This window comes from Ambystoma mexicanum, chromosome 2p, assembly GCF_040938575.1.
Source record: "Ambystoma mexicanum isolate Mex_15411 chromosome 2p, UKY_AmexF1_1, whole genome shotgun sequence".
NCBI lineage: Eukaryota > Metazoa > Chordata > Amphibia > Caudata > Ambystomatidae > Ambystoma > Ambystoma mexicanum.
The window spans coordinates 1,240,139,425-1,240,167,011 of NC_090923.1; the positions used below are offsets into that span (position 1 = coordinate 1,240,139,425).

The window sequence follows — 27,587 nt, forward strand, 5'->3', positions numbered from 1 at the left end:
CTGTTTATACTTACTGAGGAGAGAGGCGTCCTGCCATTTCCATGGCGACACGTCATTAGCTGAAGCGCAGCGAATGTTGACACAAGACGTGCTTTGGCGTTGGGAAATGGGCGGTACGAGTCTGCTGATGACAGGCTCAGGGGCGGGGGAATTAATTTAGTGCCGCAAAAGCAGGTCCGCCAGGGTGATCGGGGAAAAGATAGGATTATCAGAAAATGGCGGCTCCCTGGTGCTTGTTTTCACGTGCGTTTAATGAACGAAAACTCGAGTAAGGTCCATAGGAAAGTTTTCTAAAAATCGAGCCACTTGGGCTTAAAAAAACATGGCCGACCCGTTGGGACAATACCATTTTTTACTAGACCATGCCTTTAAGGGAACGGAGAGGCGCTATGGGAGTGCAAATGATATTGGGCCTCTCATATAGTCAATGCACTCATTTTTGTTTCCTATGCTTAAACTACTTCTTGCTATTTTCATGCTGTTGTATTGTTTTTATTTTATTTGCACGTGTGGAAGGGTGCTCAGTTAAAGCAGGTGCCTGGAACAGTGGGTGAGAATACAAACTGTAAAGTCTGCTCTTTCAAGATCCCCGAGGCCCTTCCCCGGGTGGTGCCATCTTGATTGTGGGGAGGTAAGAGGGAGCCTTTCCGTGTTGCCTCCCAACACCTCCTACCTCAGCCCCAACCCCAAACACAACCTTACCCTTATGCCCCCTCTCCTTCTTCCCAACCCACTTGCCTGCTCGACCAGAGCTTTGTGCTCTGGACACAGCACTCTTTTTCTTCAGGCCAATGGGCTCGCACAAAGAGCCCATCTCCCACAAAATGTACACCATTGAGAATGGCTATCACCCGCTTCTCGAGGAGCGGACATGGCTATGGCAATCTTTTGCTTTCGGCTTAAGTCAAAAGGTTTCTCAAGTTACAAGACCGACATTGAGAAGCAATTCATGCATGTATGGCTACGGAGGCTTTTTTAAACTCAACGCAAGGAGTATGGAAGAGGGCTTGTTATCTCCAATTCTTGATTTTGTTTCCATTACAAATAATGTGGCATTATGACATTTGGAGGGATGAGGGAGAGTTATCATTACAGGTGTCAATGTGGATTTAACGTGTCATGTAATTATTCCCTGAAAACAGTATATTTAGCCTTTTATTGATTTATTGTTTTTGAGGGAAAATGCAATAAAACCTTTTCTTTAAAATGCATTTTGCTCGTGTTAGATCAGAGCACTAGTTGGAGCGCAGTTGTCAATGGGAAACAGGCGAGACGGTGAGAACATGCATTCATGTTTTGTTACACAGAGCCTTAAAGTTTAAGAGACTATATACAGGCATAATTAGACTTTCATAGCCTGTGATATCCAACCGCAAATGGGCCGAAAAGTTAAATGTCATTCACAAGTTAGTTGCTTCATTGCACATGTATTCAACCACCCAGGACTAGGCTGACCAAATGCACATCAAAACGGAAGACTTGAGTTAAACCTACCATTGTATGTTTAACAGTTCAGTCATCTTTTGGTGTAGCTGATGAAAGGGAAAAGCATAGAGGTGTGTTTGAAGATCTCCCCGAAGGTTAAATCCATTCGTTGTCTCCCTCCCACATAACACTGAAAACACACCAATCACCTGTATCATCAAAGTACGGAAAGAACAGACCAGCACAAGAACAAGTGTCTCGTGTTTATTTTGTTTAAAAGAGATTTCATATTTCCATCTTAGCCGTGGGTGGTCTTTTTGCTTAACACAGCAAGGCAGCCATTTTGCTCTCTCTCTTTGCAAGCTCCCTGCCTTTATTCAGCAAAAGTACTTAATACATTAATTTTTCCTTGATGTTTACAAAGATTCTGCGAAGAGATGACTGCAAAGTCAGGACTTTAAAGTGGGACCAATCACAAAACGCCTACCCAGTCTTCTGCAGAAATATCACAATACACTATTATTGTTGTTCCAAAACGCCAAAGCCTCTACAAATATGTATTGGCATGGTGTAGATATTACAATTGGAAAAAAACATGTGCAACTATACCTGCTTCACATCACCAAATGTTCAAACAGCTTTAAATGACTGCTCGAAGAGCAGCTAGCCACTGCATTTTGCTATCAAAAAATCCTCATGGTTAACGGACATGCCCACAAAGCAAGTTTAAGAATGTACACAAAGCATCTCTTCAAGGGGAATACTATTTCTTTCGCATATAAACAAGTGAGGAGGCTCAACAATATTTAGATATCTTAAGCCTAGACACATTTATGAGGCATCAGGATTTCTTATAAATTTAAAACGCAGATTCTGAAAGACTCATTTTGGTTGACTGGGAGGGTGTAGTCTTGACTACTACATTTTTGTAAGGTAAAAAAGATGAGACAGCGTTTAGCATTCCTAATATCCAATCATCTTCTAGAGAGATAGACATGGCAATGTTTTGAGTCCACGGCAGTTTTTCAGTCAATCTTGGAACTTGAATGCGCATTTATGCGCCAAGAGTCAGTTTGATCGTGCAGTATCCTTTTCTTCCACTGTCAAGAATAATTACCACCAGAGGTTTGGCGGCTCCTCTGCCACTCTGCTTTTGAACAAGGTTAGCTCATCCAAGTGCATCATGGGAACATCTCGAATGACATCAGTTAATCCCTCATGCAACAGCGGGAAAATCACCACATTTAATGCTGGTCGGTCAGCCTGGAAACTAAAAGTGAGAAAAAAAAAAGATACGCCTTATTATGGGTCCACGACACCTATCCATATCCCAATTTATTGTGATCATTCGTAACAGTTGCTAAATCTTAAATGATTGGAAGGCAATTATTTCTGAAAGCACGTCATACCATCAGATATTTGATTATACGGCGAAGAAAAACAGGGTCATTCAGCTGGGGGGAAAAATGTAAACAAACCCACCACACAGTAAGCAAGGATTTCAGAAATAAACAAAATAATCGACAAGGATGAATGTGGGGCGAGTAGGGTGCATCCCTCCAGGATAAATGTTCATGCAATATGAGTACAAGCCCATGACCCAGCTAGTACATTAAACTGCTTATACTAGCCCAAAGACAATGAAATGAGGTAGACATGCTAAAAAACCATGAGCTCTGCACACTAGACAGATGGTGTCTGCGTAAAGGCCCCAAGCACGTAAAAATAAAACCAAAAGGTAGAAAATGCTCCTCACTACTACTACGCTTTTGGCCTATTTTAATTTTTCACAGTGGGAAGCAGTCAGATACAGTAAGACAGGTAATGGACAGTGTACGAGAACGAGAAATCATTTGTCCTCGATAATCCAATTAAAAAGGGGGTTGACAGTTGGAGCCTAAGGAACAAGTTACTTAGCTGTAACTGTTGTTCTCCAGCATGGGTCTGGCATGGATTCACATGCTCATGAATATTCCCAGTCGTCAGGCTGGGAATCCTCGGTAAAGAAAAAATCTGTTTCAGATTCATTTCTGAACTGTCTTTCTCTTAATAACCAATCACTGGTCTCTGGGTCATACTGCCCCCAGCCAATGACTGCCCTCTGCCTAAGCCACTCTTCTGGCAGCCATCTTCAGATTTGGTAGCACGTAAAGTGGCAGTAGGACCAAGAGAAGAGCCGCAGAGGGGAAGGAGGGAGGGTTCGCATGTGAATCCATGCCAGACCCATACTGGAGAACAACAGTTACAGGTAAGTAACTTTTTCCTTCTCCAGCATGGGGTCTGGCATGGATTCACATGCTCATGAATATAAGAATACATAGCAGTACACACATGCACAACCACGGGAGGTGGCAAAAGGCTCAACATTAAGCAACTCTTACCTCCTCAACAGGCCCACCTTCAGGCGAACAGGTTGCGCAGCACTGCTTGGCCGACTCTGGATTCCTCCCTGGAATCCCGGTAGATGCAGTAGAATCTCGTGAAGGCGTGCATCGACCTCCACGTAGCAGCCCTGCAGATGTGCAGCAGGGGCACACCAGACAAGAACGCCGTAGTAGCAGCGATCGCTCTGGTCGAATGGGCTCTCGGACGGCCGGGCAACGGTCGGTTGGCCAGCCAATGACAGTGCATGATGCAGCCGGAGAGCCACCTGGAAATGGAAGCCTTCGAGAGAGCCTTCCCTTGGTTCACAGATCCAAAGTTTACAAACAGCTGTGATGTCTTCTGAAAACTCTTTGTTCGGTCCACGTAGAATTTAAGCGCTCTCGCTACATCCAGCGAGTGCAAAGTCCTCTCGGCTGGCGACGAAGGCGACGGAAAGAAAACTGGCAACACCAAGGGCTTGTTAAGATGGAAGTCCGACGGCACCTTGGGCATGAAAGAGGGGTGCATCCTCAGCACCACCCTCGTATCGTGAAAAGTCAAGTATGGAGGCTTGCAGGATAGGGCCTGAATATCTCCCACGCGTCGTGCAGAGGTGATGGTCACAAGGAACGCCGATTTCCACGACAGGAACTTCAACGGAGCCGAATGTAAGGGCTCGAATGGTGGCCCCATGAGCCTGGTCAGCACAATGTTGAGCTCCCATGCCGGGGCTGGAGCCTTCACTGGCGGGAACGATCGGAACAGTCCCTTCATAAATTCCTTCACCAGTCGATGAGACCACAAGGACGGCCGTCCTGCAGTTCTGGTGTATCGGGAGATCGCTGCCAGATGTATCTTGATGATAGCGTGAGCTAGTCCAGCTTTGGCCAGCGACAGTAGGTATGGTAGCACTTGAGGTACCGTAATCCGTAGAGGGTTGATCTTCTGTGCACGGCACCAGACAGAGAACCTCTTCCACTTATGTCCGTAGCACTTGAGAGTTGAGGACGCCCTGGCCTTTGCAAGAACCTCTCTGCAGTCAGCCGGGATATCGTACCCTCCAAACTCTAATGCTGCAGGAGCTAGGCCTGCAAGTTCAGCGACTCCAAGTCGTGATGAAGAATGGCGCCTCCCTCTCTGGAGAGAAGACCTGCGTCCCTCGGCAGTTTGACTGGGGGGGACGCTGAGAGGTCCAGAAGGTCCGGGAACCAGATCTGTCTCGGCCACGCTGGTGCAACGAGGATCATCCTTCACTGGGACCTCTTGAGCTGGCTGATGATTCGAAGCAGCAGCGGCAACGGAGGAAACGCATTCAGGAACAGGCCGTCCCAGGAGAACGAGAAAGCATTGTCCATGCTCCTCGACTGGGGAAACCTGCTGGCGAACCTCTGGCACTTGGAGTTCGTCGCCGTCGTGAACAGGTCGATCTGGGGTTTGCCCCATCGTTGGAAGAGCCGATCCACTTGATCCTGGCGTGGTTCCCACTCGTGGCACGAGCGCAGCTCCCTGTTGAGTTAGTCAGAGATGGTGTTTTTTTATTCCTGCCAGATGGAAGGGAACCAGAAACATTCCCTGGGCGATGGCCCACTGCCACAGATCCTGGGCCTCCTTCGATAGGGCTGGGGATTTGGTGCCTCCCTGCTTCCGGATGTAGAACATCGTGGTGGTGTTGTCGGTGAAGATCCTGACGACCTTGCCCTTGAGGGACGGGAGGAACGACTTGAGCGCCCAGAACACGGAGCGGAGCTCCAAGATGTTGATGTGGAGGGACATCTCCTCGGGGAGCCAAAGGTCTCTTGCGTGGAGATCTCCGGTGTGCGCACCCCATCCCTCTAGGGAGGCGTCCGCCGTCACTGTCTCCTGATGTGCCGGGGCCTGGAAGTCCGTGCCCGCCGCTCCCAGAAACAGTGCCAACTGCGACAGAACCAAATGGGATTTCGGGTAGTTGATGGAGAAACCCAGCCCCGTGAGTAAGCGGACGGTCTTCGCCGTGTGCTCGACGGCGAGTTCTCTTGTCCTTGCACGGAAGAACTAGTCATCCAGGTAGGGGTAGATGTGGATCCCCTGCAGGCGCTGCCACGCTGCCACTGGTGCTAGGCACTTGGTGAACACCCTGGGTGCCGACTTCAATCCGAATGGCAGAGCTCTGAATTGCTAGTGGCGTCCTTGGACTACGAATCTGAGGAACTTTCGGTGTCCTTTTAGGATGGGGATGTGGAAGTGAGCATCCTCCAAGTTCAACGACGATAGGAAGTCGCCCTCCTCCAGCTGTCCCAGCACGTGCTGGAGAGTGACCATCCTGAACTTCTGTGCCTTGATGTATTTGTTCAACCGACGTAAGTCCAGGATGGGGCGCCAACCGCCTGTCTTCTTTCTGACGAGGAAGTATCTTGAGTATACTCCGGAGCCCCGGAGCCTCTTGGGGACGAGCTCGGTTGCACCTTTCTTGAGCATCGTCTTTACCTCCAACAGCAGTTGAGGGACATGATTTTCCTTCCTGGCCATGGGAGGAATGCGGGGACACTTCTTTTGGAATTCGAGAGTGTGCCCGTGGGCCAGGGCATCCAGCACCCAACGGTCGGTGGAGATGGACTCCCACACGCTGACTAACTTCGCCAGCCGGCCTCCCACCGGGGTGCTTCCGTGGGGGCCCGACGCTACGGCCAGTTCAATCTTGCTTGGAGGCGGCCTTGCCGCCGACGCCGAGATCCTCCTCGCTTGCCGTGACCTCTGTAAGCCACCTGGGATGAGGAGCGGGCCGCCTAGCGGTACATAGAGGAGCCACCGTCTGATCCCTTGGAGGCCCCCTGTCTGCCTCTGGCGCTCCGAAAGGGCCGTCATTGCTGAAGGAGTCCCAGGACTCGGGGCGTCTCTGTGTCGGCCTTGATGGCCTGCAGCGACTCATCCACCGTTTTCGAACGGCATGTCCAAAACCCTGGTCTGCACGTCCCAACGGAAGTCTGTCGCCTTGAGCCAACCACATCGTCGAAGGCAAACACTGTTGCCTAACTGGCGAAACCCAGTGTCGGCAATGTCTGTTGCCACCGTTATGACGTGGTCCGACGCCACCTCACTTTCCTGCAGAATCTCCAGGGCCTCCGCCCTCTTGTCCTCTGGTAGGAAGTCCAGTAGGTGAGCTATCTTGTACCATAGCTCCCTGTCGTAACGGGCCACAATCGCTAAGCCGTTGGCCACCTTAATTGTCGTCGCTGCCGACAAGATGACCCGTCGCCCCATGGCGTCCAATTTCTGACCCTCGCCGTCAGGTGGGGAAGTAGAGGTTGAGGCTGTCGCCCCCGCCGCTTTCTTCTTGGCAGCATCCGAGACGACCGAATCCGGCATAGGTTGAGCCCTGAGGCACAAAGGGGCGGCGTCGGGGACCCGGTACTTCTTGTACCTGTCCCTCTTGGCAGGCGTCGTGGACGGGTTCGTCAGGATCGCAAGTCCCGCGTCCCAGATATCATCGAGTAACGGTACAGCGAGGACCGTCTTTCTCTTGGCCTCTTGCCGTTGGTAGAGGAAACCCTCCTTCTTCTGTTCCTTGGGGCAGAGATGGAAGAGCTTGGATGCCCTGACGAACAAGGTGTGAAAGGAGCCAATTTCGTTGGGTGGGGAAGCCCGAGGGAGAGGTGATGGAAGGTCCGTCCCGTCGTCGCCACCGTCGTCATCCGTCCCCGTCGTCGTATCCGTCGCCGTGTCATCCCTGGGGTCCGGTGAGGGGGATGAGGGCTCCACGGGTCGTGGGGGCATGAAGGGCGGGGAGGGATGAACTCTCCTCCGCTTGTTCGGAGGGATTCCCAACGGGCCCGGTTCTGGATGGTCCGCCGGGGTTCATGGTAATCTCGTCCTAATCTCCGTGCATAAGGTTTGGATTGCCATCAAAATGACCGCCGAGTTATCCTACGGCTCGGGCAATGGCTGCGATGAGAGGGAAGGCTGCTCCTCCACTGGGGCCTCGTCGGCGCCACCGTCGTTTTCTTCTACCACCTCTTTGGGATCCCTCGCGTGGGATCGTACCTTCTCGAACCTCTCATTGAGGTTCTTCACCGTTTCCACCAGCTCCTACTCAGGATGAATCCGTGTCCGTAATGGCCACCGCCCCCACCCCCTCTTTTTCCACCGGGGTCTTCACAGGGGTCTTGATGGGCTGGAAAGAGGATTCCCTCCGCGGTGGCAGTGAAACTCTGGGCCCCGAGGTCGCCTCCACTGGTGTAGCCCACACAGGCTTCGCCAGGGTCGCCGCGACTCCCTCGATAGAGGCCGTAGCCGGGTGAATCAAGGCCCTCACCACCTTGGGTGCGCTTGAGGCCTTCACCTTGGGGGGAGGGTCACCGCCTCGCTCCCCCTCGGCTGAATCCTTCGAGATCGACCGGGGCCTCTCCAGAAGCTTACCCGGGTTCTCGGATTTCCTCTTCCCCGAACCAGAGCGTTGGCTCGTGGTTGATGGTGCCGGGGAAGGTGCACCCTGCCTGACAGCCGAAGAGCCCGACCGTTCGGTGCTCCCGGTGTTCGCAGGCTTGCGGTGCTTAGCCTTCTGTTGGGCCTCCGTCGCCAGGGCGCTCTCACAGGACTTAGAAGACCGCTCTGACCTTTTCTTCTTCTCACCTGCTGGGCCCTTCTCCATCCAGCTGGCGGGGCGGGTGTGACGATCCCTCATGGTCCGTTCCGATAGGTTTTTGCAGAACGCACCTTCTCCACGTGAGTCTTGTCCTCATGAAGGCAGTAGAGACATCTCGAATGCTCGACCTCCTTGAAAACATTCTGTAACCCGCATCCAGGGCAGTTCCTGAACAGCTTGGATCCGGGCGTCAAGCTTCCCTTGTCCTGGGCCATGTCCATGGTAGGCCTCAGATCTTCTGGAATCCTCCAAGAAGCATAACTCGATGAAAACTTCACCCTTGAGGGGCGTAGAAAATTCCGAAACGGGTCCCCGTTGATCGGAAGTAGAACGGTGGAGCTTGAGGCTCGATTTAACCAAAAAATGAGAAAATCTCCTTGAAAAAAGCAAGAAAACGCAGTAAAAGCTCGAGAGCTATAGCACGAGGACTCCCAACACTTGAAGGTGCGATAAAAATTTGAAGATTGCTGCCAGAGGAGGGGCTTAGGTAGAGGGCAGTCATTGGCTTGGGGCAGTATGACCGAGAGACCACTGATTGGTTATTAGGAGAAAGACAGTTCAGAAACAAAACTGAAACTGATTTTTTCTTTACCGAAGATTCCCAGCCTGACAATGGGGAATATTCATGAGCATGTGAATCCATGCCAGACCCCATGCTGGAGAACAATAGAGCTCAATACAGGAATGAATTCGAATTTACTGTAGTAACGATATGAAAGTTAGGATATTCCATTACACTTTTCTCAGTTTTGGTTTGCCTTGTCCTCCCAATAGAAATGTTTAGATGCACTTTTTACATTCCTGATTTGTTGTTGATTATTTATCCCTGTAAATGTACAATGATAAATCAATTTTTATTTAAATAAATAAAAAGAAGCACCTCTCTGAAGACAACCAGCTGAGGTAAGGAAAATGAACCCAGAGTGCACAGGAACAGACGTGCTACAAAAAAATACATGCGTTTGCAGGGGTCTGCAACCTGTGGTTCACCAGATGCTTTGGTCTACAACTGCCATGACCCTTCACCATTGACTAGTATGGCATGTGAGTTGGACTACAAAACATCTGGAGAGCCACAGGTTCCAGTCTCAGGGATTATAGAAAAAGAAAATTCAGATAGAATTTTAGGTCTATTTCTTTTTTATAAAACAAGCATATTGCTTTTACATACACCAATTAATAACAGCATAGGTATAAGTGTATGTTAACAAGGCTCTTAAACCGTAGCAATAGGCTTACTTGTACCCTCCCCATTCTAGTTATCCCCCTCTCACCCCACCCCTGACACTCAGGTAAACGATTCACCATTTACAGACCCTTGCAATTGCACAATATAGCACTCGGGATTACTTAATATTTAGTAATTTACATGTGCGATTGAATGAATGAGGTAAATATGAGTTATAATAGTATCAGGGATGCAAGAACACCAGCAAACTACAAGGCAAGATACTAACAACAGGCATACAGTTCAGAAAATCGACTTGAAAGTGAAACACACAGTGCAGCCAAATCACACGCGTAGAAATTGCATTTGTTAATTTACACGGGTTTAAATGTCAAAACGGTTTGAAAAACGGGTTGAATAGACAAAATCGAAATGCTAAGGGACAGATACACACCACAGCAATAGTAAGAAAGTGAACGGGTAACTCTAAATGACTGACAGGATGAGATTCTTAATAGGAAAGGATTTCGGTTTTAAAAATGAAAGCATTGGGCAAGGAAAATCTGTTTGGAAAGGAAATGACAAGTTTTACTTAAACTAGATTTTAGTGACTAGATTGTTAAAGAAAGACACGGTACACTCGAAGGTTAATTTGCAAAGTTAACCGGTTAACCTGTTCACGCCGCTTTCAGCTCTATATGGGAATTAATTAAATTATTCAAAATATGACTAAGGATTTGTGCGATGGTCTATCAAGAGGGGGAAAAATGACGCTAACGCCTGGAGATCACTAGAGATTTTCCTACACCAAAGTGCACAAAGGATTCTGACAGTTTTAAGGATTTCTGCGAAGGCAGTTATGGAATTTCTATGGGAATGGACTGAATCCAAGGTAACAAAGCCAGGGATGCAGTTTGTGGTTGTTGGGGAAGGGAAATACTCACAAGCAGCACTTGAATGGGGTGGTTTGGACAGCAGACCGAGTTTCTGGACAGCGAGACAATATCTGGTCACTGCTCAAAACGGCAGGCTCTCCTAGAATGGGACAGCTGGGCTTGGCCTGGTCACTGGATAGCGAGGGTACAGCTGGCATGCAGGTAGCGGGGCAAAAAGCCGGTCTGGTCACAGGATACTCTCAAAAAGGGTACCACAGCTTTTTCCCCTTTCTCCCTGAGTTATCAGGGCTTTTAGTGGGGGATTCCTGGATCAGTGGTTCTGCCTGGATAGGGTCAACTATGCTCTGGCTTGGCAGTGGAATCTGGAATCTTGCAGGATGAATATGGAATGTCTGGATACGCAGGAGCTGGAAAATTCAGAAGAGTCAGTCCGCTACCTTTTATAAGGGCCACGGCTAAGGGCACTGTTTTGTGCCTGTTCTGCGCATGGTCACGCAGCGTTGCCAGCGCCTCTAGCCCCACAGCACAAAGGTACGTCATCGGCTCCGGGATTCCCCCCTCCCTACGCCTCATATTGTACATCCGTATGCTCGACGGACATCCACCTCCCCCCACCCTCTGGAGCTTGTCTGCTGCTCAGCCCAAGCTCGCTCCGCTCTTTTGCTGTACCTCAGCATATTAATGTGCCCCCACAGCAGTCAGAAGGGCCTGATGCCTAAGAGGCTCGATATCGAGGTCACCCTAAGATGGCCGACCTCTAGTGCCCTCTACTCTACTTGACCAAGCTGAATCCTGATCGGCCGCTTCACAGCCCATCACTCTTCCCGAACCACCGGCAAGCGCAAATCGACATACTGAGAATAAAGACAGTCAATATGACTGAGTCGCACCTCTCGAACTATACCCACTACTCCTCACGCCACACCAGTGACTTAAGACTGCTAGTCTTGTGTACGCCACTATCTACAGATAACACACCTGGTCACAGTACCATCCCTCGCTAGAATGTCTACCTCCCCTCATGTATATTCGGCCCTGTGGTCCGCCCAATGTACCCATGTTGTTACTAGTACCTGCAGCCCAATTGTGCCCATGTTGTCCTAGCATTTGCAGCCTAATGTGCCTATTTCGAATTTAGCAACTGCAGCCCAATTGTGCCCATGTTGTTCTAGCATTTGCAGCCTAATGTGCCTATTTCGAATTTAGCAACTACAGCCCAATTGTGCTCATGTTGTTCTAGCATTGGCAGCCTAATGTGCCTAATTCGAATTTAGCATCTGCATCCCAATGTGCCAATGTTGTCCTAGCATTTGCAGCCTAATGTTCCTATTTCGAATTTAGCATCTGCATCCCAATGTGCCCATGTTGTCCTTGCATTTGCAGCCTAATGTGCCTATTTCGAATTTAGCATCTGCAGCCCAATGTGCCCATGCAGTTTCTAGCATTTGCAGCTCAATCCAGCTGGCTACTTATGCATCAGCACCGCTACTTGCTTAACACCACCTGGCTACTTCTTCTCCCCGCCACCATTGCCTGCACCAGTTTATGCAGCCCCACCACCCAACATAAGCTTTGCGTGACATCCAAGCTCACCATGGCACACTCAGCCAGTACTCCGACTCATCCCATGCCCGAAGACCACAGGACATCCGCCCATGTCCATGCCACTCTGATCCCACACAATCCTTATTTGAACTCACCTGCACTGTGGCTGGAACACTTCGCCACTAGACCAACTCCCAATCAACCCTGCTTCGCAACCTTAAGGAACGCAAGACTAGGTTCAAGATTCCTCCGCCATATCCGCACACGCCAGAGGCTCTCTCGCCCACCACAGAGCCCTTCATCTACACAATCTCCTTGCAGTAACGTCATACACTCACCACCTAACAACTCCCCCAAAGTAACTCTGATCAAAGGTGCCTTGATTAATGCCAGGTCACTCCCTGTGCACGCCTTAGATATTGCTGATTTGATTATAACACAAGACCTTGACTTTGAGGCCATAACTGAGACCTGGCTACATGCCGCCTCAAGACCACTACTAGCTCTCGCCATTCCCGCCGGTTACACTATTATCAGATGTGACCGCAATACCAACCAATCTAAAGGCGGCGGTGTCGCCTTCATCCACAAAATCTCCATTGGCATCAGAAACATCAAAAACCAACAAATCCCATCTGCAGAACTACTCACGGTCAAACTCCCCATCTCCCCTAATCAAACGGCCACACTCCACCTCATATACCGACCCCCTGACCCATATCCACCTTTTCAGACGACATCGTGTCCAACATAGCTGATAAAGGCAAAACCAAATCACAAATCATGTTACTTGGCGACTTCAATCTTGGATTCCAAGACCCTAACGACCCTGCAGCGCTAGATCTGGCTAACAGATTAACTGACCGGGGCTTCACCCACCACATTATGGAACCCACTCACTCCAAAGGGAGAACCCTCGATTGGCTAGCTGAATCTAACTGCTGCATCAACCTCAAGGACAACACACCTTGTGCATGTTCAAACCATCACACAATCCTCTTCAATATTAAAGCCACTGACCAATGCCCCAAACAAGAACATGCCCCAGCCACCCAGACAAGAAACAAAAGAGACATTGCTAAGGCTAAACTGCTCCCCCTTATCCTCCCGCTATTAAACAACATTGCATCCTCATGCACGCATCCTACAGCATTAGTTGACACTTTCAACCAGTCCATGCTTAAAGCACTGAACGCCATTGCCCCAATCAAATCTAGGAAACCCAAACCCCGAGCTCACCTCAACTCGTGGTTCACCCCACACCTAAGAGAACTCCGTAAAATAAAATGTTCTGCCGAATCCCGATGGAAAAGTCACCACTCCGACGCCAACAAAGATTTCTTAACCATTGCCTCCCTTAACTACAAAGAAGACATCTTCCAGGCAAAGACAGACACCTAAAACGGCCGCATAATGGAAGCCAAATCCAACACCAAAGAGCTCTTCAAGATCCTTAAAGAACTTGAATCTCCCCCAACCCCTCTGGATACATGTAGTAAGAATAGCTTGTGGTGCACAAGCTGCCCTTCTGGGTAAAATTACCACGCTCCAGGCCAAAATTAATGCCAATCAATCTTGTCTCCAGACTGACAACCAGCCCCTTCCTCCCACTTGCACCACCTCCCCCTGCTCTACTCACAAGCCCTTCAGCTTCACAGCCCTCAGTACCAACCAACTGTCAAGGCGACCTTTGTCCCGCCGTAACCATTAAGGAAGCGGCACACAAACTAGCCCCTTTTATCACCACTTTCATCAACACATCCTTCAAAACAGGCATTGTCCCGAACAATGTAAAAGATGCATGGGTCATCCCCTTACTCAAAAAGCCCACTCTCGACCAGAGCATACCTACCAACTACAGGCCCATTACTACGGTTCCCTTCTTGCTTAAAATCCTTGATTGCGCGGCATACCTCCAGATTCAGGAATACCTCAAATCCAACAAACTCCTTGGTCTTCGGCAATCAGGCTTCAGGCCTAGGCACAGGACAAACGGCCCTCATCGATTTGAAAACACAAATCGAGGACCTTAAAAACAAAGGGAAACTGGCACTGTTGCTCCTATTAGACCTATCCGCAGCCTTCGACCTTGTCAACCACCGTATCCTCTGTGAACACCTCTCGTCAGCCGCCAATTTTTCAGACACTGCCACCTCCTGGATCGGATCATTCCTTGACAATAGATCTATGTGAGTCTTCTCCCCCTCCGCGGCTGCTGAACCCTCACCTGTTCCTTGCTGCGTGCCTCAGGGCTCCTGTGTATCCCCCACACTATACAACATGTTCACTAAACCTCTCTTTGATATTCTTGACTATCTGGGTGTCACCTACACAAATTATGTTGATGACACCCAGATACTCATCTCTATCACTGGAGACTATTTGGCTGACACCAAATCATTGAATGACATCTACCTGGTTGTCATGATCTCTGCTTCCAAAAGGTCAGGGTTTTCCCAACTCCCTTGGAAGCAGATCCATAACCCAGGTTCCGAGTGCCAACCAGTCCCAATTGGGACCTTTTGGACCCAGTCCTGGCGCCAGTGGCACCAGGCTCATAAATATGCCCAGTCCCAGCGCTGGAAGCGCCGGGCTCATAATGCTTGGGTGGACTTACCTGCAGCAGACCATGCTGGTTACTTGCCTGCCAGTTGAGCCTCTGATCCTCTTCTGTTTGGAACTACTTTTCCTGTTGGGTGGGGCAGGAGCCACTCCCTAGATTCAGAACACTGGAACTCTTCTGGAAAGCAGGAACTCTTTTCTTACCTAGGCGTGGCTGTGGAAGGAGACACCTAAGCACTACAGGAGGCTATTTAAACCACACCCGATGGATGAATCTTGCTTTGCGTTATTCTGCATCCTCTGCAGCAGAACGCTCATCGTGTCTTCTGCATCTGATCCTGGGCCTAAGGAAAAAGGCTTACCATCCTGAATCCAGTCTTCAGCAAAACCTATAAAGACAAGAAAGAACAGGTTAGCATTACGGTCTTCAGTGACAGCTCTTCACTTACCTGGTCCATCGGCTGTCACCAACGCCTCGCGCTGCATTCCGGCATCTGAAAGACAAAGGCTTACCTACTCTTCGTGCGCTCCGGAGGTCTTCACACTGCATTCCGGCATCTGAAAGACAAAAGCTTACCAACTCTTCGCACGCTCCGGAGGCCTTCGGCGCTGCATCCCGCATCTGAAAGACAAAACAAGGTGCGTTTAAAGACATTGGGGAACTTTAATACTCACGTGCCATTACTCCTTTCCACATCTAACCCAGTGGGTATTCCGGCACCCTGCAGCCGCTCCGAACTTGTACCTGCAAAATAAAAAGACAGTTAGAGCGCATCGTGAAGCAGGCAACAAGCGCTTGCTTACGTGCTTCCAGGCGCTTCTATTCATCACACGGGCTCCATCTTCAACTCACTTCAGCCCGTCATCCGCCATCGCCGGAACCCTGCAAAACAAGAAACATCATTACTAAAGACTTTAAAGACATTAGAATTACTCGAAACTTACCGTTCGTGCAGTAAACGACGGACAGCAGTCCTCTGAAGTCAAGAGGCCTGCTCCCCTTATCCAGTGAAGAAACTGGTTACAGCACCCTGCCCCGAGGCAGATGGAGAGCACGGCGTTCACTTACCTAAGGTGAGAGCGTTAACCTTTGGGGTTCTACAGGAGAAGAGAAAGGGAAGAAGAGAGAGACATTCAATAACCCAGTTCCTTAATCCCATATTTTCTATCTGCAGACATCTTACCCTTCGAGTCAGACATACAGTGCACAGAGGTCCAGCCCAAAGAGCCAGCCGTGTGTTACACATCACCTTTGAAGATACGGTATACGCCCAGTCAAGACCGGCGCCTCTACGGGAATCAGGTGAGCGTTACAGAACGCAAAGCCTACTACAAAACTCCCGTCCAGGCGCTATGGAAACCTCATATACCGACCAGCTAGCCCAGTTACTTGGGGAACTAAGGGCAGAAGTGCATGCAGCCCGTCAGGAAACGAACGCTCTAAGAAGGGAACTGATTATTTCCAAGGAGCGAACAGATGATCTTGCTAGACAATTGCTACAGTCACAAGCCGGACAGACCCCGTTACCCGCATCTGGGGGAAATCTTCCTTCTGCATCCTCTATGAATCCAGTGCAGATCAACCTACCTGGGAATGTACCTCTGGCTCCGCCCGAACGATTTTCTGGTGACCCAAAGAGGTTTGCAGTATTTATCAATCAGTGCCGGTTGCATTTCTTATGCCGGCCAGCAGCCTTTCCAACTGATCAAGCTAAAGTAGCTTTCGTGTTTTCGTACCTTAGTGGCAATGCGGCAGACTGGTCGATCCCTCTAGTAAATCAAGATGATCCGGTCCTCCATGATTTTCAAGCTTTTCAGCTCAGTATGGAAAAACTGTTCGCAAGACATTCACAGGGGCAGGCCTTGGACAATGAGCTTCTTTCGTTGCGACAAGGTAATCAAGACCTTTTGGCTTATATTGCGTCTTTCAACAGACTGATAGTGGAAACTCAATGGCCTGAGGACAAAAGGATTACGCTGTTTTATAGAGGTCTACGTGGAGAGCTCAAAGATGTGTTAGCCCAAGTAGTGAATCCCCCACAAGATTGTTCAGACTATATAGACTTAGTCGTTCAAATAGATCACAGACTGCAGAACAGGAAGGCCGATCGTTCCAAGTTTGATGCTCGAGTATTTTCCAAACCGCCAACTCCTTCCAAAGGAGTAGACTCCGGGGAACCCATGCAAATAGGGGGTCTGAAAGGTCCTCTAACACAAAAGGAGCGGGAAAGGAGAAAACAGTTGCAATTATGCCTCTATTGCGGAAACTCGGGGCACTTTCTTCGAGACTGTCCGGTGAAACCTGCCAAGAAGGCAGTAGGAGCTGCAGTTACCAAAGTTACAAACTCTGAGCAGGGAAACGACCTCGCCCGACAAGAATAGAGGTCCTCTTGCCGAGCGTGAAAACCAGTTCCGTGACCTCGCATTTCGTGATACCTATGGTCCTCATTAGCCCTGATAATCCGGATCGATTACATGCAATTGAAGCTTACGTCGACAGCGGTGCCATCGGCAATTATGTGGATCATGAAATGGTTTTGAGGATGAATCTAACTCTTTGTCCCAAGGCTGTAAAGGACGTCATTACTACGGTGGATGGTACGGAGATAGCCTCCGGGCCAGTAACGCATACCACTCAAGAGGTGACGCTAGTAAGTCAAGATGGACACCATGAGAAGATCGTGTTCGATGTGATCAAGGCCCCTCAGTTTCAGATTATTCTAGGAATACCTTGGTTAGAGAAACACAATCCTCTGATCGATTGGCGAGCAAGAACGGTCCAGTTTCCAGAATGTGTCTCTACTTGTCACCCTCCACCTGGTGTTGCACTGGCAGCAATTTCTTCAGAGACTCCCCAGTTACCTCCGGAATACCTAGAATACCAAGATGTTTTCCGGAAGGATCAGGCTAACTCTCTACCTCCTCATAGGTCTTATGACTGCCAGATAGACCTGATACCTGGATCTACTCCTCCTTGTAGTAGAATTTATGCCCTCACCGAGCCCGAGAACCTTCACCTTCGACAATACCTGGATCAATACCTGGCAAATGGGTTTATTCGTCCTTCCAAGTCCCCTGCTTCTTCAGCTTTGTTCTTCGTTCCAAAAAAGGAAGGAGACCTTAGAACTTGTATAGATTATCGCTCCCTGAACCAGATCACCGTTAAGAATAGATATCCGTTACCTTTGATCCCTGAACTCCTGGACCAAGTCAGAAAAGCATGCATATATACAAAGCTGGATCTTAGAGGAGCTTACCACTTGGTACGAGTAAAAGAGGGCGATGAATGGAAGACGGCCTTCCGCACCAAGTATGGACTATTTGAATATCAGGTCATGCCCTTCGGACTTTGCAATGCCCCGGCCGCCTTTCAATATTTTATGAACGATGTCCTCAGAGAGCTCATAGATGTGTGTGTTGTTGTTTACATTGACGACATCCTCGTTTATTCTTCATCGGAATCTGAACATCGGAAACACGTGAAAATGGTCCTCGAAAGATTGCGTCAACACAAACTTTTCGCTAAGTTGGAAAAATGTGTTTTCAACGTGACTGAAGTTGAATTCTTGGGATTCATATTATCACCTGGCGGAGTGCGTATGGATTCAAAGAAGGTCGATGCAGTTCTCAAATGGCCATCACCATCCTCCGTAAAAGGTGTGCAAAGCATGTTAGGCTTCGCTAACTTTTACCGCAGGTTTATCCCCGAATTCTCTCGAATAGTCCAGCCCATCACTGCCTTGTTAAAGAAAAACAAACGTTTTGAATGGTCTACCGAGGCGGAACAAGCTTTCCAGGATTTGAAGACTAAATTTATCTCTGCACCAATCTTAAAACACCCTCGCCCCGAACTTCCCTACATCGTGGAAACTGATGCTTCAAGCCTTGCCATGGGGGCAGTTCTATCACAAAAGGACCCGGTAACCAATCAGTTGCATCCCGTGGCATTTTGGTCCCGCAAATTCTCGCCTCCTGAAATCAATTACACGATTACTGACAAGGAACTTCTGGCTATCAAGTCTGCCTTTAAGGCTTGGCGGCATTATCTGCTGGGGGCCGACACACCGTTACTGTGATTACGGATCACCGAAACCTGCAATATTTGAAAACCGCAAAAGCCCAATCCTCTAGACAACTCTGTTGGGCATTATTCTTTGACAAGTTTGACTTCATAATTACCTATCGACCTGGTACAAAGAACGGTAAAGCTGATGCCCTTTCTCGGATGGGAGTGGAAGAACACTTGATCAACCCTAAACCTGTACCAATCATTCCCGAACAAAGAATTCTGGGTGTAATCGCCACAGAATCCATAGAGGAAGTTAAGGATAAAGCCAGGCAACTTGTAACTCCAGCAGACATACAGAATTGGCATCTGCAGGGAAAGGACTTTGCAGTAAAGGCAACTTATTGTATTTCCAAGAACGATTATACCTACCCAGCACAGATTTACAGAAAAAAGTAATCTCTTGTTATCACGATTCTTTAATGGAAGGACATCCCGGTATGGCCAAGACCTCAGAAAAGATCAAGCGCTACTTCTGGTGGCCGTCTTGGAAAAAAGATATCAGAGACTTTATAATGTCCTGTGGAGTATGCGCCCAAAACAAGAGTCAAAAGGAAAGACCAGCAGGCCTCTTACGCCCTATTGACATCCCACCTCGCCCTTGGCATACGCTTTCTATGGACTTCATCACCGATCTACCTCCATGCTCCGGATACAATACGATTCTAGTAATCGTGGACTTATTCTCCAAGATGGCGCATTTCATTCCGCTCAAAGGCTTGCCAACAGCAGCAACTCTGGCCCGAGAATTTCTCGAAAACATCGTCCGACTGCACGGTTTTCCTTCGGTTCTAATTTCGGATCGAGGTAGTCAATTTATTTCTCATTTTTGGCGAAGTTGCTGTCGGTCGGCTCAAATTGATGTGAGACTATCGACCAGTCACCACCCTCAGACCGACGGACAAACCGAGAGGACCAATCAAACTCTGGAACAGTATTTACGCTGCATGCTGCAACAAACTGAAAAAACTTGGAAAGACATCCTTTGGATAGCCGAATATGCCTGCAATAACTCTGTCCATTCGGGAACTGGGAAAACCCCGTTTTTTCTTTTGTACGGCAGTCACCCTCGAACCTCGGAGTTGGATCCCCTCCAAGATCTTGAAACACCAGCAGTAGACTACCTGCATTCTACAATCACCCAAGCCTTTAAGGAAGCTGTTTCTCACCTTCAAAGGGCTAAAGAACAATACAAGAAAGGAGCAGATCAACATCGGAAGGAAGCCCCTCAATATCAAGTAGGGGATCAAGTCTGGTTATCCACCAAATATCTACCTCTAAAAGGGCCACGCACATTCAACCCAAGATACCTTGGTCCCTATTCCATCACTACCATAGTAAACCCAGTAGCGGTCAAGTTGGACTTGCCCCCGCACATGAAGATACATCCGGTCTTCCACGTCTCTCTATTAAAACCCGTGCAACCTCAAACCCGACTAACTAAATCTCCAAAACCTATCCTAGTTGATGGAGAACTCGAGTTTGAAGTCAAAAGCATTCTGGACTCCAAGATCTCCAAATCTAAACTATTTTACCTAATTGACTGGAAAGGCTACGGCCCCCAAGAGAGATCCTGGGAACCTGCTGAATATGTCCACGCTCCTCGCCTAATCAAAAGATTTCACCGAACATTTCCTGACAAGCCAAAACCCCCGGAGAAGCCCGGTTTGGGAGGGGCCTTGAGGGGGGGTACTGTCATGATCTCTGCTTCCAAAAGGTCAGGGTTTTCCCAACTACCTTGGAAGCAGATCCATAACCCAGGTTCCGAGTGCCAACCAGTCCCAATTGGGACCTTTTGGACCCAGTCCTGGCGCCAGTGGCACCAGGCTCATAAATATGCCCAGTCCCAGCGCTGGAAGCGCCGGGCTCATAATGCTTGGGTGGACTTACCTGCAGCAGACCATGCTGGTTACTTGCCTGCCAGTTGAGCCTCTGATCCTCTTCTGTTTGGAACTACTTTTCCTGTTGGGTGGGGCAGGAGCCACTCCCTAGATTCAGAACACTGGAACTCTTCTGGAAAGCAGGAACTCTTTTCTTACCTAGGCGTGGCTGTGGAAGGAGACACCTAAGCACTACAGGAGGCTATTTAAACCACACCCGATGGATGAATCTTGCTTTGCGTTATTCTGCATCCTCTGCAGCAGAACACTCATCGTGTCTTCTGCATCTGATCCTGGGCCTAAGGAAAAAGGCTTACCATCCTGAATCCAGTCTTCAGCAACACCTATAAAGACAAGAAAGAACAGGTTAGCATTACGGTCTTCAGCGACAGCTCTTCACTTACCTGGTCCATCGGCTGTCACCAACGCCTCGCGCTGCATTCCGGCATCTGAAAGACAAAGGCTTACCTACTCTTCGTGCGCTCCGGAGGTCTTCACACTGCATTCCGGCATCTGAAAGACAAAAGCTTACCAACTCTTCGCACGCTCCGGAGGCCTTCGGCGCTGCATCCCGCATCTGAAAGACAAAACAAGGTGCGTTTAAAGACATTGGGGAACTTTAATACTCACGTGCCATTACTCCTTTCCACATCTAACCCAGTGGGTATTCCGGCACCCTGCAGCCGCTCCGAACTTGTACCTGCAAAATAAAAAGACAGTTAGAGCGCATCGTGAAGCAGGCAACAAGCGCTTACGTACGTGCTTCCAGGCGCTTCTATTCATCACACGGGCTCCATCTTCAACTCACTTCAGCCCGTCATCCGCCATCGCCGGAACCCTGCAAAACAAGAAACATCATTACTAAAGACTTTAAAGACATTAGAATTACTCGAAACTTACCGTTCGTGCAGTAAACGACGGACAGCAGTCCTCTGAAGTCAAGAGGCCTGCTCCCCTTATCCAGTGAAGAAACTGGTTACAGCACCCTGCCCCGAGGCAGATGGAGAGCACGGCGTTCACTTACCTAAGGTGAGAGCGTTAACCTTTGGGGTTCTACAGGAGAAGAGAAAGGGAAGAAGAGAGAGACATTCAATAACCCAGTTCCTTAATCCCATATTTTCTATCTGCAGACATCCTACCCTTCGAGTCAGACATACAGTGCACAGAGGTCCAGCCCAAAGAGCCAGCCGTGTGTTACACATCACCTTTGAAGATACGGTATACGCCCAGTCAAGACCGGCGCCTCTACGGGAATCAGGTGAGCGTTACACTGGTCATACAAGCCTGGATGGCTCAACATGAGCTATGTCTTAATGATGATAAGACTGAGCTCCTCATCCTTGGCTCACATTATCGCCTCAGCAAACTTGATCCTGCTTTCAAGTCTTTCATCATTGGCGGCAACACCATCAAGGTCTCTAATGACACCAAAACCCTCGCTATCTACCTTGATTCCACCCTGTCTCTCTCCAGACAAACCAACTCAGTTACATCTACCTCTGCCTACAAGTGCAAACTGATTACTGCTTGTCGCCCCTTTCTCTCTACGGCTAACTGCATTATCTTAGCCAGAACTCTTGTCATGTCCAAGATCGACTACTGCAACGCTCTCTATTTAGGAACTAGTCAGCAGAACCTAAACAAGCTGCAAGTCAACCAGAACAACGCCATCAGACCAGCCATTAATATTCCTAGAAACAACCACATTTCAGACACCAGACGCGACTTGGGCTGGCTCTCAGTAGCCCAAAGAATTGCACTAAAAACCCTGACACTCACTCATAAGTGTCTCTCTAACCAGGCTCCCACATACCTCTCCAATCGATTTACACCCTGCACCTCCATGCGCCTGCAGAGATCTGCCCAAGCCAACTTTCTCACCCTCCCCAGGTTCAAGCGACAGAAAGCGGGCGGTTGCAGTTTTCCGGTACAAGCAACCAAATTATGGAACTCACTGCCCTCCACACTTAGGTCCGAACCCTCCCCGCATGCCTTTAAATGGCTTCAGGATAGTGACAATTAAGCAGCAGCCCTACACGCTATCTGACCATCTCTCACCATCCTCTGATTCATCTCTGTATTTACCTGCTAATGTTAACCTCGTATACATATGACCTGTAAATACTTTCTGTTGTAAATTTTAGTAAATAGTGATTATATATGTCTCTTCTACTTTGATGTACATGTTGTATTATTTTATTTTATGTCTTTGTAACCCAACCTAGGATATGCGCCCAGATGTCCAAGGGCCAGGCGCGCTTTACAAATAATGAAATTGAAATTAAATGACATCACAGGATTTACTATGGGGAAAGACGTTGCCTCTAAAAACTGGATTGGTCAGGGGTGCCTGTTACTGCCTTCTTTTCTTGTCAGCCGGTCGGACTTCAGGGACAGGACATCCGTTTTATGGTGTGTGCTTACAATGCCCATGGCCCTTCCACAGTTATATTTGCCAAAATCAGTTATGACATAAAGTGAACATTTTTACACTGAACCTGTCATTCCAACTCCCACATATGTACGGCGTGGTTTAGTCGTTCTAATAATCTTTCGCCATTTCTAGTGGGAAATATTTCACCTAAAATTCAACAATTTTCTATATGTGTACCTATTATCACAGAGCATATTTGCATTAAATTTCAAAGTTATATCATGTACACTTTTCCCATGATTTACATTTTCCTGCCATTTGCATCCCATACATGCTAGGGAAAGCTACAATATCTTGCTGTATGACACAAACAATTACATTTAAACTGTTAAACGTTTGCATTCCAGCGTTTTCCGGTTGCAGAAATTAGAGTCTTAAAGTTTATGAAATAAGAACAGTCTTCTGCCCCAGATGGGCTGGCTTGGTCTTCCAAATAAGGGCATTTTTCTGTCCCCACAGCCAAATGTCAGGCTCTAGCCAGCCTGAGCCCAGCGTTGCCATGGAGTTGCCTTTGAAGCTCTTCAGTTTGAGTGGAGGGGATGTGCTACCCGAAAGTCACACCTGTGTGTCCTGGAAATGCTTTGTCCCAGGCTGGAGCACTGTCGCATTGTCTGACGAGGGAGCAAGATCCTTTCCCTTGCCTATTCATATGCCCCAGATGCTGGTCCACATGGGGGAGGTAGATCCTGTTCACAGGAAGCAATGTCCTTTGAAGCCAGGGCCTGCAAACCTGTTCTGCTGGCCTCACAACACATTTATTTATTTTTCTTTCCTGAACCAGAAAGCAAGGCTGTTGGAATTAAACATCCTATATATGTTTTAAAACTACAACCCCACCCCCCAAATCACATTTCTCTGCAAGGACGGGGCCTGAATTGCCCATTTCACTTTTAAACATATATTTTCTTTGTGAAAAGCACAATTTTACACGTGGTTAATTTTCCTTGGCTGTCACTTTACAATGCAGCCTTTCCTGGTATCTTTATTCTGAGCATCTCCATGGCCATAGTCAATTTCTACTACACACACAGGAATCTGTTCAAAGCAAGGGTCCAATGAAACTGACATGCGCAAAGGGAGAGAGAGCTTCTTATGAAGGGTTTATCTGTGTCATTTTGTTGCAAAAAGGAAAGCATTTTGCGTATGGCTTGGAGCGAAGTTCTTTGTCATTTCACAGATCTTGCCTGACACAGCCTGTCATTCAATGAGAAATTCCCCCTTTTGCTGGAGCACAACCTGAATATGGAGGGACGTAGCTGGGTCTCACTGGATCAGATTTGTGTAGTGTTGAACAGATGACAGAGCATAAGGGTGCAGTCATTTTAAAAGGCAGAATATTTTCTTTTTCAGTGAAAAGTGTTGAGCTGGCAGCAAAGCAGTGCTGCCTTTGAATTCTTTTCTTTGGTGCAATTGAAGAAAACACTGGCAGCAATTCTCGGGGTGTTCAGTGTTTCATCTTGCCCCATGTGTGGCTGGTAAAACAGCGCAGCCATCATTTTTGGTGACTGCAAAGCGCAGTTTTAATGCAAGACGATAGTGCTCAACAGAGCCAGCGCAGCCATTCTGCTGGGGACTGCCGAGATGCTGTTTGGTGATGTAGGGGAGTTCTGCTGGGCGGATAAATGTACCCCACAGGAGGAAGTCAAAAGGGAAGTCTTGAGGAGCTTCCGGAATTTAAGAAAGTTCTGCTCAAGACGCAGAGGCAGGGGGAGGCTGTTCCATAGAAGGGAGCCAGCTGAGGAAAGGGATCAACCTCCTGCCCTCTGTTTAGTGAAATGCTTTACACACAAAGAGTTGGTCCCAGAGGAATGCAGAGGTCTAGAAGGAGAATATTTAGTAAGAGTTGCAGAAAGTGTGGTCCCCAGCCCCAGATAGCCTTGTGGATTATACAGAGGGATTTGTAATTAATCAGTGAAGCAACCGGGAGCCAATGAAGACTTCTTAGGGCAGGAGAGATGCCGTCCCTGGGCTTGAGGCCAAGGATAAGTCTCGCTGTCCTATTCTGGATTAGCTGGACATGTCGCAGAGGAGAAGAAGGTAGATTGAGTAGCAGGCTATTGCAATAGTGAAGCCTAGAGAGAACAAGGGCTCGGGTAACATTGAGCTTCTGTAGAAGGTAGAGAGATGTTCCACCTGGAGGAGTTCCTCCAGCTGCTGAACGTTTCTGAATTCTCTGTTAATCCCACACCTGGCCTGCCCTGCTTAATACACCCTCATACCATTTTGATACTCGTTTGGTTCTGGCATGTCCCTAATTGCGGGGTGAACGGGGTAACCAAATGACACTCAGGGGGAGGGCCATGAGGACAACCACCTTGTGTTGGCCCCATCCCTTCTGAGTTCCCACAGGACGCTCAGACGTGATGTGTCTAGATTCTGTGAAATAGGTTTGCCTGGGGTACCCAGAGCCATTCATTACGGGGTACCGGAAATAATATTTCATTCTCCAAGGCCCCCCATTGTTTGGTAGTTCGATGATCCACTAGCACCCCGAGTTGTGCCACACAGTAATATGAGGAGAAGTCCGGGAAGATCACGCACCCATGTTCTCTGGGCCATATTAATGTTTTCCAGGCGATTCTCGGCTTGGGCTTCGCTTACAAAAACTCCAATAATAGTTTTTTTGGAGTGTTGTGGAAGTTCTTGGGCACCGATATCGGGAGCATTTGATACAAGTACAGATACTATGGTAGTATATTCATCTTAATGATGTTGAGACGCACCATCTTGCTTCATCTCTCAAGGTCTCTGCTGACCACCGACCATAGTGGTAAGTTATTTGCCCGGGACCAGTCGTTGAGTGAGTTTGTTATGTTTATGTCTATGTCCAGATATTTTATCAAGGCCTTCTCGAAGCTGAATTGTTATTCCGAGATGAACATCACCACTCGCCCCATCGGGAAAAGAACAGACTTGGAATAGTTAACCTTAAAGCCAGATTGTCTCCCATAGTTTGTGAGCTCCTTAACCACCCATATCATTGTTCTCATGGGTTCGAGGAGCAGGTTGTCTGCGAACAGGGCCACATAATAATTGGGCATTCTGAACATGTATACCCTCTATCTCTGGGTTGTTTCATATGCACAAGGCCAGGAGTTCCATTACCAGAACGTAGAGGAAGGGTTGTGGGGGGGGGGGGGACAAAGGTAACCCTGTCTCGTACCCCCTCCTCAGAGGAAGAGCCTCTGACAGCACCCCATTCAACTTGCTCAGGACTTGCTGGGGAAGGCCCAATCCACCCTGTCAAAGAACCTTTCAGGTCTATTGCCAACAGGAATGAGTCTCTCAGTCTATCGGTTATCTGCCCTCTGTTTGTTTTATGAAACCCATTTAGTTCGGGTGGACCAAACTGGAAAGACCGTCTCCAAGCAGGATGCCATGATCTTGAAGAACTTTGCATTAAAGTACAGCAATTAAATGGCCTTTATGAGGAGCATTGGGTGGGATCCTGGCCTTCCTTAGGTATAACCACTATTATGGCGCCAAGGAAGGAGGGTGGGAGTTCCAGGGCCCCATTGAAATTGTTGAAAAGCTTTGTAAGAAAGGGGGATAGGACTACCACAAATAACATCTAGAAGGGAGATGAAGTCATCTTGCCCGGTTGCCTTCCCAACTCAACACCTTAATTGCTTGGGCCACCTTGAGCTGGCATATTGACTTATCTTGCTCAATCGCCTCCACCTCAATCAGGGTCGGGAGAGCCACTGGTGAGAGATCGCGGGTGAGGGCATCTTAATTTGGAGGATTGTTCTGCGGTGTACAGACCTCTGTAGTATTTGAAAAAACACAGTGCTACTTCCGGTTGGTCACCCAATTGTCCATCCTCAACTCTTATCATTTTGACCTGCCTGTCTATTTCCAAATCCTGCTTGCTAACATGGCACCTTTTATCTCCCTGCTCGTAGTATACCTGTTGCACTACAATGAGCATCTTGTGGACCTTACCATGGCCAACTTCACAAAGCTCCTGCCTTTTGTTCCTGAGTGGCCTTAATCTCCTCCTGATCTCCGTTTGGAGACAGACCCTCCCTTAGCGATGTGATTTCATCCACTAGCTTTGCCTCCTCCCAACTTCTTATATCCCCTCAGCTATGAGAAATCCCCGAACAGTGACCTTTGCTGCTTCCCAAATCGTGTTCAGGTGCTGTATTTCATCCCGAGAGATTCACGCAAGGGACAACCTTTTTAAAAGATATGGTTGCATAGCCATCTCCCACCCCTGGACCTGGGACCTGGGACCTGGGCCTGCACCATCAGATTAACATCTGTACCGCGGCATGGTCCGACCAACGTACCACAGAGACATTAATTCTCTCTACCAAGTTTTTGCTGCCCTTACACATCAGGAGGTAGTAAAGGTATATAGCCCCCTGCTTCGGAATGTAAATACCTGCATATGTCACTTGAGGAATACCTGTCAAAGCCTTCGTCCAAGAGGTGTTCATCCCCCGTCCTGGTGCACACTCCCATTCCAGTCTCAGATCACCAGTCAAGTCCAGGGTCCATCGTGGCATTGAAGCCACCTCCCAAGATTCTCTAGCCCTCCGACCCAGCCCTCCAAGTTTTGCAGTGCTTCTTATATGGATCCCCATGGGTGGTGGTTCGGGCGTGTAGGGTAGCTAGAGTTAT

At 48.5% G+C, this 27,587-nt stretch overlaps 1 protein-coding gene across 1 annotated transcript in view; it reads right to left on the reverse strand.

Moving 5' to 3' along the window:
- Window positions 1-1,676: 1,676 nt before the first annotated feature.
- FBXL18 (F-box and leucine rich repeat protein 18) overlaps window positions 1,677-27,587 on the reverse strand; it is a 595,630-nt gene continuing 569,719 nt past the window's right edge. The window contains exon 5 of the mRNA XM_069645540.1: window positions 1,677-2,695. Coding sequence (XP_069501641.1) covers window positions 2,539-2,695 — 157 coding nt within the window. The 3' untranslated portion in view covers window positions 1,677-2,538. The remainder of the gene's footprint in view (window positions 2,696-27,587) is intronic.